General features: G+C 42.5%; 1 protein-coding gene across 2 annotated transcripts; it reads right to left on the reverse strand.

Annotated features, from left to right (window-relative positions):
• Positions 1 to 16885, reverse strand: rcor3 (REST corepressor 3). Of its 2 annotated transcripts, none has more exons than XM_036940726.1 (12): positions 16536 to 16885; positions 16368 to 16424; positions 15874 to 15951; positions 15710 to 15762; positions 15243 to 15404; positions 14680 to 14804; positions 14515 to 14593; positions 11225 to 11446; positions 6212 to 6289; positions 4832 to 4889; positions 4383 to 4727; positions 1 to 2213 (listed from the first exon to the last, which is right to left on the reverse strand). In XM_036940726.1, the coding sequence occupies exons 1-12, from the start codon at positions 16657 to 16659 to the stop codon at positions 1939 to 1941; spliced, it is 1656 nt and encodes a 551-aa protein (XP_036796621.1). In that variant the 5' UTR covers positions 16660 to 16885; the 3' UTR covers positions 1 to 1938. The 2 variants fall into 2 exon arrangements, with proteins under 2 accessions (XP_036796621.1, XP_021413081.2); XM_021557406.2 differs by having other exon boundaries at positions 4483 to 4727; positions 16536 to 16878.
• Between the last annotated feature and the right edge of the window lie 1812 nt (positions 16886 to 18697).

Consider the following 18697-nt stretch of genomic DNA (forward strand, 5'->3'; position numbering starts at 1 on the left):
ATGGTAACCAAAAGTAGACCAACTGATGTCTGCCCAGTGTGGCGGTATTATTTACATAAGCCTATGCTATTTAATTGCATTTGTTTAGAATTCTTCCACAGCAGTTACATTGAGGCGTGATGATTTTGGGAAACCATTCAATTGTCAATTAGGCATATGAAATATCAGAAACAACGCTGGATGCTGATAAAATGATTTAGGCTAAAGTAGACAAATCAATTAAAGGTAAACTATGCAACAATTCCAAATGTTTTTTATAAACTTAAGTGCTATTTATAGTTGTATATTTGGGATTGCACCAGTATGCTATTTTTTGGGGGCAATATTCATTTCAATTTAAGCAGGCAGGGAAATGTAATGATTTACTATGACAACATAGGACAAACCAAATAAATGTACTACAATAGACATGGAATTGAAAAATGTTTGAAAGACACTTGATTGAAATGCAAGTGCAACGAGAGACCGAAATAATGGCAAGCGAATAGCATAGTAAACACAATGTCATGTATTTTTAAGGCAAAATGCAAGTCCTCAATGTCCATGATTATACTTACTTCTGGCCACATTATTTCCACAGGAAAGGATTAATGACTCAGTGTATTAGTGGTTCAAAGGTCATTTAAGTTCACATTTCAACAAGCTTGTCACCATGTACAGTAGTGAATTAGCCTATTTCATCCTCCATTCCTTAACAGTGATGAGGCAGAATTTGAGAAACGTTCCAGAAATCTTACTACAACCAGGATTTCTGGAGAACATATAACATTTTACGGAATCTTTCAACCCCGAACATGAAGTGGCACTCATTCATTCCCTAAACTTGGTAAGAAACTATTGATCATAGCTGGACAGACAACATAAAACAAAATGTTAGAAATATTTGAATGGATATGTTAGGGACTATGCCACATCTTACACTGGGAATAACTGATAGGCGACCGTCAAAAACACGCTTTTGGATTTTGTTTTAGTTATGATCATCATGGTTTCAAATTATGCAACCAAATTACACAACTGTACAAAAGTCAAACATTTTGTTCTTCAATATATCTTAAATGAAAATCATTTAAACAAATTCCTGAAAATGTGTCTCACTGACTACAACAATCAATTGACTGACAGTGACACCCTCGAAGCTTAATATTACATTAAACAAGTTCATTTTATTAACCGGTTCATAATTTTTTTCAATCGGTTTCTTCCAGTTTAGATCAATTCAATCACGTAAATACAGTTGTCCTAGACGTGTAAGAGCACTTACACAATGGTTATTATTATACTGGACATAGGCAAAAATCAGTCAAGTCCATAGCACCGAGTAGAAAAATAAATAATGCTTATATAAAAGATACACGTCTATATTCGCTCAAAGAACAAATATGCGTTACAGCAAATCAAAGAATCCAACAGAAATATGGCAACGCCACCTTTTCACTAGTTGTGTGTATTGTCCATCATAGTGTCTTCAATATACCTTTTGTTTATATACTACTTGCAAATTTTGCCAGTTTGTAAAATATACATTAACCAGAAGCCAAGAACACTTTCAAAAAGAACCAATGCTTCTAGTAAATCTTTAACATCACCAACACATAACATCTAAGCAAGTCTGTTAAAGATGAGTGAATAAAAAAAAAAGTGATTTCAAATAAATAAAAAAACTAAGACCTAACCTAATATACATATACTTTAAAAACTTCAACGGTTTTACTTTTCTCATTAATATACATCATTTCCTCATAACAACCAACGATTGACGACCTTCAGGAAAACAACAGCAAACAAACGACCAAGTTAAAAAAAACGACCACGACTTTTCAGTTTTCTTCCTTCGCCATTGCACACACTCAGTGCAGCGTGGAGGAGGACAACGTCTCCGATGGGATACCCACCAGGGTGGGGGGCGGCTGGCTGGAGCCTGGGCACCCTGTGGAGTTAGGGACAAGCGGCCGGGGATTGAGGCGCGGGGGCTGGGGGTTGGAGGGCCGGATGAGTGGGGGGGGCTGGTTGAGCACGGGCCGGGGTTGGAGGAAGCGGGCCTGCTGCTGGAGAGGGGGCGGCTGCCTGTGGAGGGCTGGGGTGGCCGGCAGGGAGGGCCGTAGGAGCGGGGGTGGCTGGTTGAGCGAGGTTGCCGACGACGTCACCAGGGTCTGGAAAGTTGCAGAGGAAGTGGCAGCGGGAGAAGGGCCTGACGAGAGGGTCACCTGGCCCTGGAAGAGAGAGGCGTGAGTTGGGATTTCAGACCAAAACACAGATGGGCAATACATTACAGCTTACAGTGCATTCGGAAAAGTATTGTCGACCCCTTTTACATTACAGCCTTTTTCTAAAAATTTTATTTTTACATTTTTTTATTCTCCCATCGACACACAATACTTATAATGACAAAGCAAAAACAGGTCTTTAGAATTTTTAGCAAATCTATTAAAAACATAAATACCTTGATTTACAGATTATTCAGACCCTTTGCTATGAGAATCGAAATTGAACTCAGGTGCATCCTGTTTCCAATGATCATCCTTGATGTTTTTATAACTTGATTGAGTCCACCTGTGGTAAATTCAATTGATTGTGCCGTTCCAAATCATGTCCACACACACACCTGTCTATATAAGGTCCCACAGTTGACAGTGCATGTCAGAGGAAAAACCAAGCCATGAAGTCGAAATAATTGTCCGTAGAGCTCCGAGACAGGATTGTGTCTAGGCATTGAACGTCCCCAAGAAAACAGTGGCCTCCATTCTTAAATGAAGGACGTTTGGAACCACCAAGACACTTCCTAGAGCTGGCCACCCGGCCAAACTGAACAATCATGGGAGAAGGGCCTTGGTCAGGGAGGTGACCAAGAACCCGATGGTCACTCTGACAGAGCTCCAGAGTTCCTTTGTGGAGATGGGAGAACCTTACAGAAGGACAACCATCTCTGCAGTCCTCCACCAATCACGCCTTTATGGTAGAGTGGCCAGACAGAAGCTACTCCTTAAAAGGCACATGACAGCCCCCTTGGAGTTTGCCAAAAGGCACCTAAAGACTCTGACCATTACAAACAAGATTATCTGGTCTGATGAAACCAAGCTTGAACTCTTTGGCCTGAATGCCAAGCGTCACGTATGGAGGAAACCTGGCACCATCCCTACGGTGAGGCATGGTGGTGGCAGCATCATGCTGTGGGGATGTTTTTGAGCAGAAGGGACTGGGAGACTAGTCAGAATCGAGGGAAAGATGAACGGAGGAAAGTACAGCGCGATCCTTCTCCAGAGTGCTCAGGACCTCAGTCCAACAAGACAATGACCCTAAGCACACAGCCAAGACAACACAGGAGTGGCTTTGGGACAAGTCTCTGAATGTCCTTGAGTGGCCCAGCTAGAGCCCAGACTTGAACCTGATCAAGCATCTCTGGAGAGACATGAAAATAGCTGTGTTGCGACGCTCCCCATCCAACCTGACAGAGCTTGAGAGGATTTCCAGAGAACAATGGGAGAAACTCTCCAAACACGGGTGCCAAGCTTGTAGCGTCATACCCAATGACTCATGGCTGTGCTCGCTGCCAAAGGTGCTTCAACAAAGTACTGAGTAAAGGGTCTGAATACTTATGTAAATGTGATCAGTTTTTTTATTTGTAATAAATTAGCAAACATTTAACAAACCTGTTTTTGCTCTGTCATTGTGGGGTATTGTGTATAGATTGTAGATTTATTTTGTCGAGATTGGTGTGGAAGAACTTGACTGGCCTGCACAGAGCCCTGACCTCAACTCCATCGAACACCTTTGGGATGAATTGGAATGCCAACTGTGAGCCAGGCCTAATCGCCCAACATCAGTGCCCGACCTCACTAATGCTCTGTGGCTTAATGGAAGCAAGTCCCTGTAGCAATGTTCCAACATCTAGTGGAAAGCCTTCCCAGAAAAGTGGAGGCTGTTATAGTAGCAAAGGAGGGACCTACTCCATATCAATGCCCATGATTTTGGAATGAGATGTTCGACGAACAGTTGTCCTTACTGTCCATACTTTTGGTCATGCAGTGTTTTTGTATTATACTATTTTCTATACTGTATAGCATGGCCATCTACCACTGGAAATAATACTTAGCTACACATCATGCAAGGAGTAAAATACCATTAGTCAACCACATTCTGATACTTATACAAGTTATCAAGTCGATGGAAATTTGTAGAATAATAAATTGTGAATTGAAAATGTAGTGTATTGCCCCCCCCCCTCCAAGGTGTGAATGTCCACATGCAACTAACATTGTTAGGAACTTTGGCACAATCATAATTGCTTATGACATCTTATGCCCTGACTATAATGTTAAGACACCTTTTCATGAAGGAATGTTTATGAAACTGCAGTGTTAGAGATTTGTTGGAGCAAAAACCTGCTTGTGGGAGGCCAACTCCCATAGCGAAATCACAGAAGGGGTTTCTGGGAAGGTAAACATTTTTTTGTTTTAGGGGAATAAAGGAACGCTCCACCACCTCCTCCTCCTCTTCGTCCGTACTCTTCCCAGAAAGGGTGTTGGAGCTGTTCTTCCCCTCCTCGCCAGATGTGGCAGTGTCACCGTTGGGGGTGCCAGTTCCCTGCTCCGCCTCCCACTCCTGCAGCACCTCCTCCAGGTTAAACCGCCGGCGGTAGTTCACAAAGAAGTTCTTTACCTGCCCTACCGTCTTATTACCGATAACGTCGGCAATGGCCTGGAAGTCTTTCCCGTACTTCCGGACACCTGGTGAAACAACAAATATTCTGAAATTGCACGAGGTAAACAGACTGGCGGGCCATGGACAAGAAGATGACCTGACTACAAACGCACAAAGAACGTAGGTTTACCTTGAACTGCCAGAAGCTGTTCATCTGTTGTCCAGCGGGCATTAACTTTTTGGTTGCACTAGAACAGACAAAGAATACCTGATATTATACACTGAACAAAAACAAATGTAACAATTGCAAAGATTTTACTGAGTTGCAGCTCATAAGGAAATCAGTTAATTTAAATAAATTAATTAGGGCCTAATCTATGAATTTCACATGACTGGGAATACAGATGTATCTGTTGACTCAGATAGCTTTAAAAAAAAGTAGGGGCTTGGATCAGAAAACCAGTCAGTATCTGGTGTGACCATTTGCCTCATGCAGCACACCATCTCCTTCACTATAGAGTTGATCAGGCTGTTGATTGTGGCCTGTGGAATATTGTCCCACTACTCTTCGGTGGGTGTGCGAAGTTGCTGGATATTGGCAGGAACTGGTCGTGGGTGACATGTCTAGTGAGTATGCAGGTCATGGAAGAACTGGGACATTTTTTTAACTTCCAGGAATTGTTTACAGATCTTTGCGACATGGGGCTGTGCATTGTCATGCTGAAACATGAAGTGATAGTGGCGGGTTGAATGGCAAGACGATGGGCCTCAGGATCTCTTCGCTAACTCTGTGCATTCAAATTGCCATAGGTAAAATGCAGTTGTCCGTAGCTTATGCCTGCCCATACCATAACCCCCCACCATGGGGCACTGTTCACAACATTGACATCAGCGAACCGCTCGCCCACATGACGCCATATATGCTGTCTGCCATCTGGCCGGTACAGTTGAAGCTGGGATTTATCCATAAAGAGCACACTTCTCCAGTGTTCCAGCAGCCATCGAAGGTGAGCATTTCCCCACTGAAGTCCGTTACGACCCCAAACTGCAGTCAGGTCAAGACCCTGGTGAGGACGACGAGTTTCATCAGCTGTCCGGGTGGCTTGTCTCAGACATTTCCGCATGTGAAGAAGTCAGATGTGGCGGTCCTGGCCTGGTTTGCAGTTGAGGCCATTTGGACTTACTATCAAATTATCTAACACAATGTTGGAGGCCACTTATAGTAGAGAAATGAACATTAAATGACCTGGCAACACCTCTGGTGGACATTCCTGCAGTCAGCGTGCCAATTGCACACTCCCTCAAAACTTGAGACATCTGTGGCATTGTTTTGTGACAACTGCACATTTTAGAGTGGCATTTTATTGTCCCCAGCACAAGGTGCACCTGTGTAATGATCATGCCGTTTTAATAAGCTTCTTGATATGCCACACCTGTCAGGTGGATGGATTATTTTGGCAAAGGATAAATGCTCACTTACAAGGATATAAACAAACTTGTGCACACCATTTGAGAAATAAACTTTGTTCTAGGTCCCTTTCTCACTGAAATCTAAACTTTTGGCACATACCTCTGGCAGCCTGAAGTCATCAATGCCCGCTTCCATCCTGTGTTTCAGACCACTGTTCAGTTGCTTTGCATTTTGAACCTGTGGGATAAATTCATAGTGCCTTCAGAAAGTACTCACATCCCTTGACTTTATCGACATTTTGTTGTTACAGCCCAAGCACAATACCCCATAATGTCAAAGTAGAATTATGTTTTTAGAAATGTTTACAAATTAATAATAAAAAAAATGAAAAGCTGAAATGTCTTGAGTCCAAGTATTCAACCCCTTTTATGGCAAGCCTAAATACGTTCAGGAGTAAAAATGTGCTTAACAAGTCACATAAGTTGCATGGACTCACTGTGTGCAATGTGTTTAACATGTTAATTAAATGACTCTGTACCCACACATATACAATTATCTGTAAAGTCGTTCAGTTGAGCAGTGAATTTCAACCACAAAGACCAGAGAGGTTTTCCAACGCCTCAAAGGGCACCTAATGAATATCCCTTAGAAGCATGGTGAAGTTATTAATTACACTTTGGATGGTGTATTAATACACCCAGTCACTACAAAGATACAAGCGTCCTTCCTAACTCTGTTGTCGGAAAGGAAGGAAAGAGGAAGGAAAGAGGAAGGATTTCACCACGAGGCCAATAGTGACTTTAAAACAGTTTAAATGCCTGTGATAGGAGAAAGCTGGAGATGGATGAACAAAATTGTAGTTACTACACAATACTAACCTAAATGTCAAGAATGAGAAGGAAGCCTGTACAGATTTTTTTTTTCTCAAACATGCATCCTGTTTGCCATAGCATTAAAGCAAAACTGCAAAAAAAATGGCAAATTAACTGTCTTGAATACAAAGCGCTATGCTTGGGGCAAATTCAACACATCACTGAGTACCATACTTCATATTTTCAACCATGGTGGTGGCTGCATCATGTTATGAGTATGGTTGTCATCTGCAAATACTTTTTTTGGGGGATGGATAAAAAGAAACGGAATAGATCAAAGCACAGGCAAAATCCTAGATTAAAACCTGGTTCAGCTTTCCAACAGACACTGGGAGACACATTCACCTTTCAGCAGGACAATAACCTAAAACACAAGGCCAAATATACACTGGAGTTGACCAAGACGACATTGAAAGTTCCTGAGTAGTGTAGTTAGTTTTGACTTAAATCAGCTTGAAATTCTATGGCAAGACTTAAATGGATGTCTAGCAATGACCAACTTGACAGAGCTTGAAGAATGTACAATATTTGCATTTTTTTTAAAAAATCTCTTGGATTTACCCAGAAAGACTCACAGCTTTAAAATTGCTGCTAAAGGTGATTAATATGTATTGACTCAGAGGGTTGAATACATGTATTCAAGAGAATTTAAGAAAAATAAAACACTTACATTCTTCCACTTTGACATGTAAATCATTGACAAAAAGTTACAATGTGGGATTAAAATGGATTTGTAACACAAAATATCAAGGGGTGTGTAAGTCAAGGGGTGTGTATCCTTTTTTTTAAGGCACCGTACATATGCTTAGAACACCACAATGCAGTAAGTAGTACAGATACTTTTGGTTCATGTAGTGTATGTGGACAGTTGCTTGAACATTTCATTCCAAAATCATGGGCATAAATATGGAGTTGGTCCCCCTTTGCTGCTATAACAGCCTCCACTCTTCAGGGAAGGCTTTCCAATAGATGTTGGACCATTGCTTCGGGGACTTGCTTCCATCTAGCCACAAGAGCATTAGTGAGGTTGGGCACTGATGTTGGGCGATTAGGCCTGGCATGCAGTCGGCGTTCCAATTCATCCTAAAGGTGTTCGATGGGCTCTGCAGGCCAGTCACGTTCTTCCACACTGATCTTGACAAACCATTTCTGTATGGACCTCGCTTTGCACGGAGGCGTTGTCAAGCTGCAACAGGAAAGGGCCTTCCCAAACTGTTGCTACAAAGTTGGAAACACTATCATCTAGAAGGTAATGGTGTGCTGTAGCATTACGATTTCCTTTTACTGGAACTAAGGGGGCTGGAGCCCGAACCATGAAAAGCTCCACCGTTATTCCTGCACCAAACTTTACAGTTGGCACTATGCATTGGGGCAGGTAGCTCCTGGCATCCGCCAAACACAGATTTGTCCGTCAGACATCGATGGGGAAGCGTGATTAATCACTCCAGAGAACATGTTTCCACTGCTCCAGAGTCCAATGGTGGCGAGCTTTACACCACTCCAGCCCGACGCTTGGCATTGCGCATGGTGATCATAGGTTTGTGTGCGGCTGCTTGGCAATGGAAACCCATTTCATAAAGCTCCTGACAAACAGTTCTTGTGCTGATATTGCTTCCAGAGGCAGTTTGGAACTCTGTAGTGAGTGTTGCAACTGAGGACAGACGAGTTTGACGCGCTTCAGCACTCGGCAGTCTCGTTCTGTGAGCTTGTGTGGCCTACCACTTCGCGGCTGAGCCGTTGTTGCTCCTAGATGTTTCCACTTCACAATAACAGCACTTACAGTTGAGCGGGGCAGCTCTAGCAGGGCAGAAATTTGATTAACTGAATTGTTGGAAAGGTGGCATCCTATGACGATGCCACGTTGAAAGTTACTGAGCTCTTCTGTAAGGCCATTCTACTGCGAATGTTTGTCTATGGAGATTGCATGGCTCTGGTCGATTTTATACACCAGTCAGCAATGGGTGTGGCTGAAATAGCCAAATCTACAAATTTGAAGGGGTGTCCAAATTTGTGTATATATACAGTACCAGTCAAAAGTTTGGACACACCTACTCATTCAAGGGTTCTTCTTCATTTGTACTATTTTCTACATTGTAGAATAGTGAAGACATCAAAACTATTAAATAACATATGGAATCATGTAGTAACCAAAAAAAGTGTTCAACAAATCAAAATAGATTTTAGATTCTTCAAATAGCCACCATTTGCCTTGATGACAGCTTTGCACACTCTTGGCATTCTCTCAACCAGCTTCATGAGGAATGATTTTCAATTAACATGTGTGCCTTGTTAAAGTTAATTCGTGAAATTTCTTTCCTACATGCGTTTGAGCCAATCAGTTGTGTTGTGACAGGGAGCGGTGGTACAGTTCCTTGTGAAAGTATTCACCCCCCTTGGCATTTTTTCCTATTTGTTGCCGTATAACCTGGAATTAAAATCTTTTTTTTTTGTGGGGTTTGTGTCATTTGATTTGCACAACATGCCTACCACTTTGAAGATGCAAAATATGTTTTCTTGTGAAAGAAACGAGACAACAAAATAGAGAGCTTGAGCGTGCATAACTATTCACCCCACCAAAGTCAATACTTTGTAGAGCCACCTTTTGCAGCAATTACAGCTACAAGTCTTTTGGGGTATGTCTCTATAAGCTTGGCACATCTTGCCAGTGGGATTTTCGCCCATTCTTCAAGCAAAACTGCTCCAGCTCCTTCAAGTTGGATGGGTTCCATTGGTGTGCAGCAATCATTAAGTCCTACCACAGACTCAATTGGATTGAGGTCTGGGCTTTGACTAGACCATTCCAAGACATTTAAATGTTTCCCCTTTAAACCACTTGAGTGTTGCTTTAGCAGTACGCTTAGGGTTATTGTCCTGCTGGAAGGTGAATCTCCGTCCCAGTCTCAAATCTCTGGAAGACTGAAACAGGTTTCCCTCAAGAATTTCCCTGTATTTAGCGCCATCCATCATTCCTTCGATTCTGACCATTTTCCCAGTCCCTGCCAATGAAAAACAACCCCACAGCATGATGCTGCCACCACCATGCTTCACTGTGGGGATGGTGTTCTCGGGGTGATGGGAGGTGTTGGGTTTGTACCAGACATAGCGTTTTCCTTGATGGCCAAAAAGCAACATTTTAGTCTCATCTGACCAGAGTTCCTTATTCCATATGTTTGGGGAGTATGCCTTTTGGTGAACAACAAACGTGTTCGCTTATTTTTTTCTTTAAGCAATGGCTTTTTTCTGTCCACTCTTCCGTAAAGCCTAGCTCTGTGGAGTGTACGGCTTAAAGTGGTCCTATGGCCAGATACTCAAATCACTGCTGTGGAGCTTTGCAGCTCCTTCAGGTTTATCTTCGGTCTCTTTGTTGTCTCTCTGATTAATGCCCTCCTTGCCTGGTCTGTGAGTTTTGGTGGGCGGCCCTCTCTTGGCAAGTTAGTCGTGGTGCCATATTCTTTCCATTTTTTAATAATGGATTTTATGGTGCTCTGTGGAAGGTTCAAAGTTTCAGATATTTTTTTATAACCCAACCCTGATCTGTACTTCTCCACAACTTTGTCCCTGACCTGTTGGGAGAGCTCCTTGGTATTCATGGTGCCGCTTGCTTGGTGGTGCCCCTTTCTTAGTGGTGTTGCAGACCCTGGAGCCTTTCAGAACAAGTACAGTGGGGAGAACAAGTATTTGATACACAGCCGATTTTGCAGGTTTTCCTACTTACAAAGCATGTAGAGGTCTGTAATATTTTATCATAGGTACACTTCAACTGTGAGAGACGGAATCTAAAACAAAATCCAGAAAATGACATTGTATGATTTAAGTAATTAATTTGATGGAGTGCTACATTAGATGGCCTCCACAATCAACCGACCTCAACCCAATTGAGATGGTTTGGGATGAGTTGGACTGCAGAGTGAAGGAAAAGCAGTCAACAAGTGCTCAGCATATGTGGGAACTCCTTCAAGACTGTTGGAAAATCATTCCTCAAGAGTGTGCAAAGCTGTCAAGGCAAAGTGTGGCTACTTTGAAGAATCCCAAATATAAAATATATTTAGATTTGTTTAACACCTTTGGATACAACATGATTCCATGTGTTATTTCATAATTTTGATGTCTTCACTATTATTGCACAATGTAGAAAATTGTCAAAATAAAGAAAAACCCTTGAATGAGTAGGTGTGGCCAAACTTTTCACTGGTATTATATATATAAACTAATGACTAAAATGTACTGTGAAAAAGCCTCAACTCAAGCACCTTGAGGACCCAGGTTGCCCTGCATTGAGACCAGAATCCCCAACACTCACCTGTCTTTTGAGGCCCACCAGCTCCATGTCCAGCTGCCGAAGGACGGTGTTGGCAGCGCTGGAGCTGCACGACACTGCCACCACATCCTCCTGGGTCAGATACATGCCCTTGGGTGGCCGGCACTTGGAACGCTGTGAGTGATGCCGGTGCATGAGCGTCAGGTGCTCCCGTCGGCCGAGCCCAATCTTGGAGGAGCTCAGGGGCTGGGGCTCCGTGTGGCTCTGGAGAGGCGTAGGTCAACTTTCTATTAGCTGTCACAACTGTTCCTAACATCTATTGGGTCATTGTTAGGACATATGACATGACACCTGGGAGTATGTTTTAAGAGGTATATTAAAAGGAAATGCTGTTCATGCTCCCAGGTGATTTTATTGATACGTTTCGACTCAGGTGTTCATCAGGCATCAATGAAAAATCACCTGGGAAGATGAACAGCAGTGTGGTGCTCTCATTTTAATTGGTAATGAGTTCACCTACAACTGACACACCTGCAAAAAAGTACCTGGATGTGCGTATGTTCTGAAGCTTTTGCAAGTAAGTGTCATATTAAAGTGAGACTCAGCGATTTGAAGTTGCCATGAGCAGCACCACTGATATTCAGATGAGCACAATGCAAAACTGTGCTCTCACAGTAACAGAGTTTCTGCACATATGCGTGGTAGAGTCCTGCATGGCTCTGTGTTTTGGACCCGAACCCGCCCCCGCCACATCAATTCCGAGCCCCACCGGATATTAAGACAGATATTTTCCCTCAACACGACCCACCAGCATAGAATTGTTCCAAGAACCGATCTATGACACGCCAAATAACATCAATTTATTTAAAAAAAAGTTATGATCAGAGTGTTAGGCCATTTTATGATAAGCTGTAGACCACGCTATCTACCAAGAGAGTTTCTGTATTTTGTGTAGCTGTCTGCATACCACCACAGACAGATGCTGGCACTAAAACCACACTCAATGAACTGTATAAGGCCATAAGCAAACAGGAAAATGCTAATTCAGAGCCAGCACTCCTAGACGAAAGGGACTTTAATGCAGGGAAATTTAAATCAGTTTTACCTCATTTCTATCAGCATGTTAAATGTGCAACTAGAGGAAAAAAAAGTCTAGACCACCTTTACGCCACACACAGAGGTGAGCACAAAGCTCTCCCTTGCCCTCCATTTGGCAGATCTGACCATAATTCTATCCTCCTGATTCCTGCTTACAAGCAAAATGTAAAGCAGGAAGCGCCAGTGACCAGTGAAAGTGGTCAGATGAAGCAGATGCTAAACCACAGGACTGTAGCACAGACTGGAATATGTTCCTGGATTCTTCCGATGGAATTGATGGAGTACACCACATCAGTCACTGGCTTTATCAATAAGTGCATTGAGGACATTGTCCCCACAGTGACTCTACGTACATTCCCCAACCAACATTCGCACTGAGCTAAAAGGGTAGCGCTGCTGCTTTCAAGGAGTGGGACGAACCCGGAAGCTGATCCTCAACACGGGGGCCCCTCAGGGGTGCGTGGTCAGTCCCCTCCTGTACTCCCTGTTCACTCGTGACTGCACGACCAGACACGATTCCAACACTATCATTAAGTTTGCTGATGACCCAACAGTGGTAGGCCTGATCACCAACAACGTTGAGACAGCCTATAGGGAGGAGGTCAGAGACCTGACCGTGTGGTGCAAGGACAACAACGTCAACAACGTTGGTCTCCCCCAACGTGATCAAGACAAAGGAGATGATTGTGGACTACAGGAAAATGAGGACTGAGCACACCACCATTTTCACCAAGTTCCTTGGCGTCCACATCACTAACAAACTAAAATGGTCCAAGCACACCAAGACAGTCATGAAGAGGGCATGACAAAATTACTATTCCCCTTTAGGAGAATGAAAAGATTTGGCATGGGTCCTCAGATCCTCAAATGTTTTACAGCTGCACCATCGAGAACATCTGGCGGGTTGCATCACTGCCTGGTATGGCAACTGCTTGGCCTCCGACCGCAAGGAACTACAGAGGGTAGTGCGTAAGGCCCAGTACATCACCAGGGCCAAACTTCCTGCCATCCAGGACCTCTATACCAGGCAGTGTCAGAGGAAGGCCCAAAAAATTGTCAAAGACTCCAGCCACCCTAGTCATAGACTGTTCTCTCTGCTACCAAACGGCAATTGGTACCGGAGCGCCAAGTCTCGGTCCAAGAGGCTTCAAACAGATTCTACCCCCAAGCCATAACACTCATGAACAGCTAATAAAATGGCTACCCAGACTATTTGCGTTGCCCCCCTCCCCTCTTCTATGCTGCTGCTACTCTGTTATTATCTATGCATAGTCACCTTAATAACTCTACCTACATGTTCATATTACTCAATTACCTTGACTGGGGATTTCAACCCACGGGTTGAAAGACTTTTCATTCCACCTGCCATAAATGTTTTTTTTGCGGGTCAACAGTGGGTATCCATCCCGATGCAGGATTCTAGTCCACGGGTGTGCGTCTCACTGCTACAACGTAATAGCTATGGAACCAAAACTGTGTAAAAGTTTAGTCTCGTGCTTCAAACTCTTTTAGTTGTTGCGGAAATTGGCCCTGTTGCATTTACTTTATGCATCGCTTACTGTACCTTTTTAGTGTGACCTTTGTTACTAACCCAATAACTAGCCTACGGATATTGTTTCACTCGCTGTATCTAGTGGTCCTAGGCCTAGATACATTGTCTGTAACCTGAACGTGTGCATTTGTGAGAACTCTGTGCATTGGAGGACCGTGTCCAGGGAGACAGCAATCTTATCTTGGTCCAGGGCTAGCTCTGTCTCTCTTGACCTCGTTCGTCATCTAAGTGGATTATCATTGGTTCAGATGGTGACAAAAATACATGCATACAAAAAGAAAGCCACAAACAAGTATGACTAAACTAAAGATTCAAAACTAAATGAAAGGCCTCATGGCCACCAAACCAACTAGCAACCTCACTGACCGATGGGACACTGACCGATGATCACCCTTAATTGGCAGCACCTGATGTGCTTATCAAGCAGGCTTAATACCTGGGCAAGGTTACTGCCACCTGGGGATGGAGTGTGGAAGTGTATCCTGGGTAGTGTGTTTGTCTACTGTATATCCTAACACTAACCTCCCCCCCACATCATAACACCTTGCATTTTATTTCACTATTTTCTTTGGCGTCTGTCTACTCTACTACTCATTGTAAGTGAATGCTGGTCACTGATTACTGTTTGATATATCCCAACTACCATTCCATCAGTTTAAATTCTAAAGTTTAGATAACGTACCTCTTTTTTCGTCTCCTTGGTTGGGTCATAATCGCTATCGTTTGCTTCAATGGGGTTGGCCTCCTCCATTTCTTCATCACTAATGTCAAGAAAAGCAAATCGTTATTGGATTCCGACCACTTGGAATTTGACAGACAGTAGTAAAAGGCGAGCTACAACTCTCACCTTTCATCTTGGGCGTTTCGGTTTGCCAGCTTTCTGGCCTGGCGGTCCATCAGGCTGGTCCTGGACCGGGTCTTCTTCCAGGAGTAGTAATACTTCACAAGGCTGGATATGGACTTGTCTGGTAACTACAACAGATGAGAAAATGGTACCAATCGACAGTTTATACTTACATTAAAGCCGGGATTCAATCAAAGGCGCACTGTTGACAAGCCCACTGCACTGTTGACAAGCGCACTGCACTGTTGACAAGCGCACTGCACTGTTGACAAGAATACTGCACTGTTGACAAGAATACTGCACTGTTGACAAGCGCACTGCACTGTTGACAAGCGCACTGCACTGTTGACAAGCGCACTGCACTGTTGACTATGCGTCCTTTTAAAGGCAATCACCCCAACGTTCACACAGGTTGCATTCAAGGTGAATGCAGATGTCGGCTCAAGTGTAAATTACCTTAAATTCAACTGCAATATTCATCCAGACTGCTTGTGTATGTTTGTATAAACAGTATATAGACACACATTCAAGTAAAAGATACTGTATATTAATAATATGTATGTTACCATTTGTTGAATCCTGTGGAAGCTTTTTCCGTGGAAGCTGAAGGCTTGTTCGAACAGCACCTTATCCTCCACGGTCCACTCGTCGGGGAAGGGGGTGAAGTTGGGCAGGTCTGCCAGGGACTTCTCAATGTTGTGTTTGTGCCAGAACAGCATGCCCAATGCCTGTGGGGGACAGCAACGAGTGGAATCTGAGAATGGACACCAGGCAGGTCTATGGGGCATCACAAAGCCAGAAATGCTTGAGCAACAGAACTAGAATAGGTAGAGTAGGTATTCCCCTAAATAACATTTGAATATGTTATTTTTAAGTATGTCGTGGTAGTTTATTAATACATTGTGGGTCAAATGTACTGAGCTTTCACACAATTGTAAATGTTAGGCCTGTCGGGGGGGGGGGGGGGGATTCTCTGCATTGGTGAAAAAGCTTCGTAAAAGTGGCCCTAATTAATCCTAAAAAGCAGACATACCTGCTCAACATTATATCCATGCTTCTCTTTTGCAATGGCAATATATTCATCCACTGTGGGGGAAAAAAATCATAGTTTAATTAAACTACTTGTAAATATTTTTGTAAAATCAACTTTTGGTTGTCTTTAGAAATAAGATGCTTGTGAAAACCAAACTGACTTACATTTTGGGTCGACAATGGTGTGATATGGAGACCACACCAACATTCCCCCACTATCTTTATCACTGTACTTGGTAGAACCTACAGAAAGATATATAGCACATCATTAGAAAAAACACATTTTCATATGGTGTAATTTCATGTAATTTTAACAGCCTAATTAAAGCAATTACATGCAGGACTAAAGAGGCTGCTTTATTGTTGTTAATATTGTTTAGGTAGCAACAAAAAGCCAATTCAGTTGAAGGAGACCAATAGCAAGCCTAGGGTGGGCAAGTATAGCCTCGGGATAGAAATGTTTCAAAACGCTTCTATAAACCAAACATGGACAACATCTTTCAATGGGCCCATAATTCTCTACACATCTGGCTCAATTCTGAAATAAAAGACTACTGACTATGGGTTGTAAAAGTAAGAAGGTTAATTTAAATGTATTGTCATAACCTATACCGAGGCTACCACCAGAATACTGTCAGGTAGATCAAGCATAACCTTACCAGGATCAAATTCTGGTATATTGGCTTGATAATCGGATCCCACACGCATTCCGACATCTGCAATTAGGAAAAATGTGTATAACACATTAATAGACACATTTTCTGTTTTTCGCGTTCAAAATAATACATGTACAGTGTGACATGCAAAATGAGTGTTCGAGGCTATACCGTGTTCGTCGTCACTGCCACTCTCATCAGAAAAATGTCCATTCGATGCATTTGAAGGGCTTTTTGTTCCGTTAGAGCGTCCCTTTCCGAGATACTCCGACCCTTTATCCATCATTCCAGGCATTTCTTACGTATCTTTGTGGGTTCTCCTTGGGATAATACCTAATATAACCATGCAATGTATCTTTTTTCACAGCCAGTCTTTTCAATAACTCCCACAGCTACGCAGCTGTGACACTGTGCCACAGTCCAGTATTCATCCACCATTTTTAGCTAATTATGGTTTTACAAAGATATATATATAAACAAAACATTGTTCAAGCCTGTTCCTGAGTCTGCTATTGGTTGCTTTTGGTGTAATTCACACGACTTGTATTTGTTCAGACATACAGCAATTGATATTCAAAATCAGAAGGAACTAATTCGTCTGGCGGAAGGACTTTTACGCACTTGGTTATATGAAGCCAAACTGCGGCTCTGCGTGCGCCGGTGAAAATGGAGTTGTTTACAGTCACGCTCCGTAGACGAATAGGCTACAACAATAATCATTTGTTACAATTTCTTACACATAATATAGGCTACGTCTGTTTGGACACGTTGGAGGCGTTTTGTAAAGCCAATATAGAACCCGTGGCTCTTTTTTTTAAAGAAGCGTCTTTATTCACAGAAGCTTCTACACAGCTTTTCAACATTTCAACGTAGGCTATTTTTGACTTGATTTTTTTGCAAATATAAACAACTCTACGTTTGCAATGATGGCCCCATATTAGGCTAATGATAAGTAGAGGAATATAGCCCAACTGTACAAAATAAAATAACCTGTCGTTTGGGTAGCCACGTTTTATTCTGAACATTGTCCTTGGTTTACCAGCAGATGGAGACAAAAGACCACTAGCCTATTTCGAGAGATCCCACAATTAATGAATTGTTTATTTGGTTTTCGAGTGTAATTTATTGATTTGGAAGTATAGGCCTATTAAATGTTTACTAGGCCTATGTAATTGACTTATGTCCGTGTTAGTGATGAGCGGTGACTTTGAGAGCGTTTGGAGATGGTTTTTACTATTTAGGTATCCACAATGACTATGGGCCTAATTAAGTGAAAATGTCAGTAGGCTCTCCCTCCCAATCCACATTGGTAGACCTCATTCCATTATCCTCTGTCCAGTCTATGAACTAAACTATGGATACAATGGTTGGTAAATAAAAAACCCACAAAGCCCTTTAGATGGTCAGTGAAGATGGACCCCAGCAGTTTGCCATGGAGGAGGCAAACTGGATATGAATAAAGATTTTTTTAAATATGGATAAAGAATTAAGAAATTAATTAAGAAATGCCTGGTTTGTTGGTACACTGTAGTACACTGTAGTGTACCTAATATGAGCTGCATTTCTGTACAAAACAGTCCTGTTCACATGTAAATTACTGTAATGTAGGCTTACATCTATTCAATGGCAAAAACATAATATTGGGGGGGATAAGTGCACTATATCACTTGGCAGAGGCCATAGTTCAATCACATACCGAGAAACTGTTTACCCAAGATCGGGGGTCTTTTGTCACATAACAATCATTTATGTCATTTTGTCATGATACCTATGCTACAACTCTCTTCAATCTGAATAAGCCCTATAGAATGAGTTAATCGATGGTGCCATATTGAACTCGGGGAAACCACTATTACTATCTGCAACTAACTGAACAAAAAATATTGTAATCAGATTACAAATGCTGTTTAAAAAGCTAGATAATTACTTCTAAATTCAGAAATTACTTTTAAATTCAGAAAGGATGTTTGTGGGGGGGACGACGACACTGACACCTTTCAAATCAAATCAAATGTATTTATATTGCCCTTTGTACATCAGCTGATATCTCAAAGTGCTGTACAGAAACCCAGCCTAAAACCCCAAACAGCAAGCAATGCAGGTGTAGAAGCACGGTGGCTAGGAAAAACTCCCTAGAAAGGCCAAAACCTAGAGAGGAACCAGGCTATGTGGGGTGGCCAGTCCTCTTCTGGCTGTGCCGGGTGGAGATTATAACAGAACATGGCCAAGATGTTCAAATGTTCATAAATGACCAGCATGGTCAAATAATAATAATCACAGGCAGAACAGTTGAGGTGGACTGGGGACAGCAAGGAGTCATCATGTCAGGTAGT

This window comes from Oncorhynchus mykiss, chromosome 13, assembly GCF_013265735.2.
Source record: "Oncorhynchus mykiss isolate Arlee chromosome 13, USDA_OmykA_1.1, whole genome shotgun sequence".
NCBI classification, from domain to species: domain Eukaryota; kingdom Metazoa; phylum Chordata; class Actinopteri; order Salmoniformes; family Salmonidae; genus Oncorhynchus; species Oncorhynchus mykiss.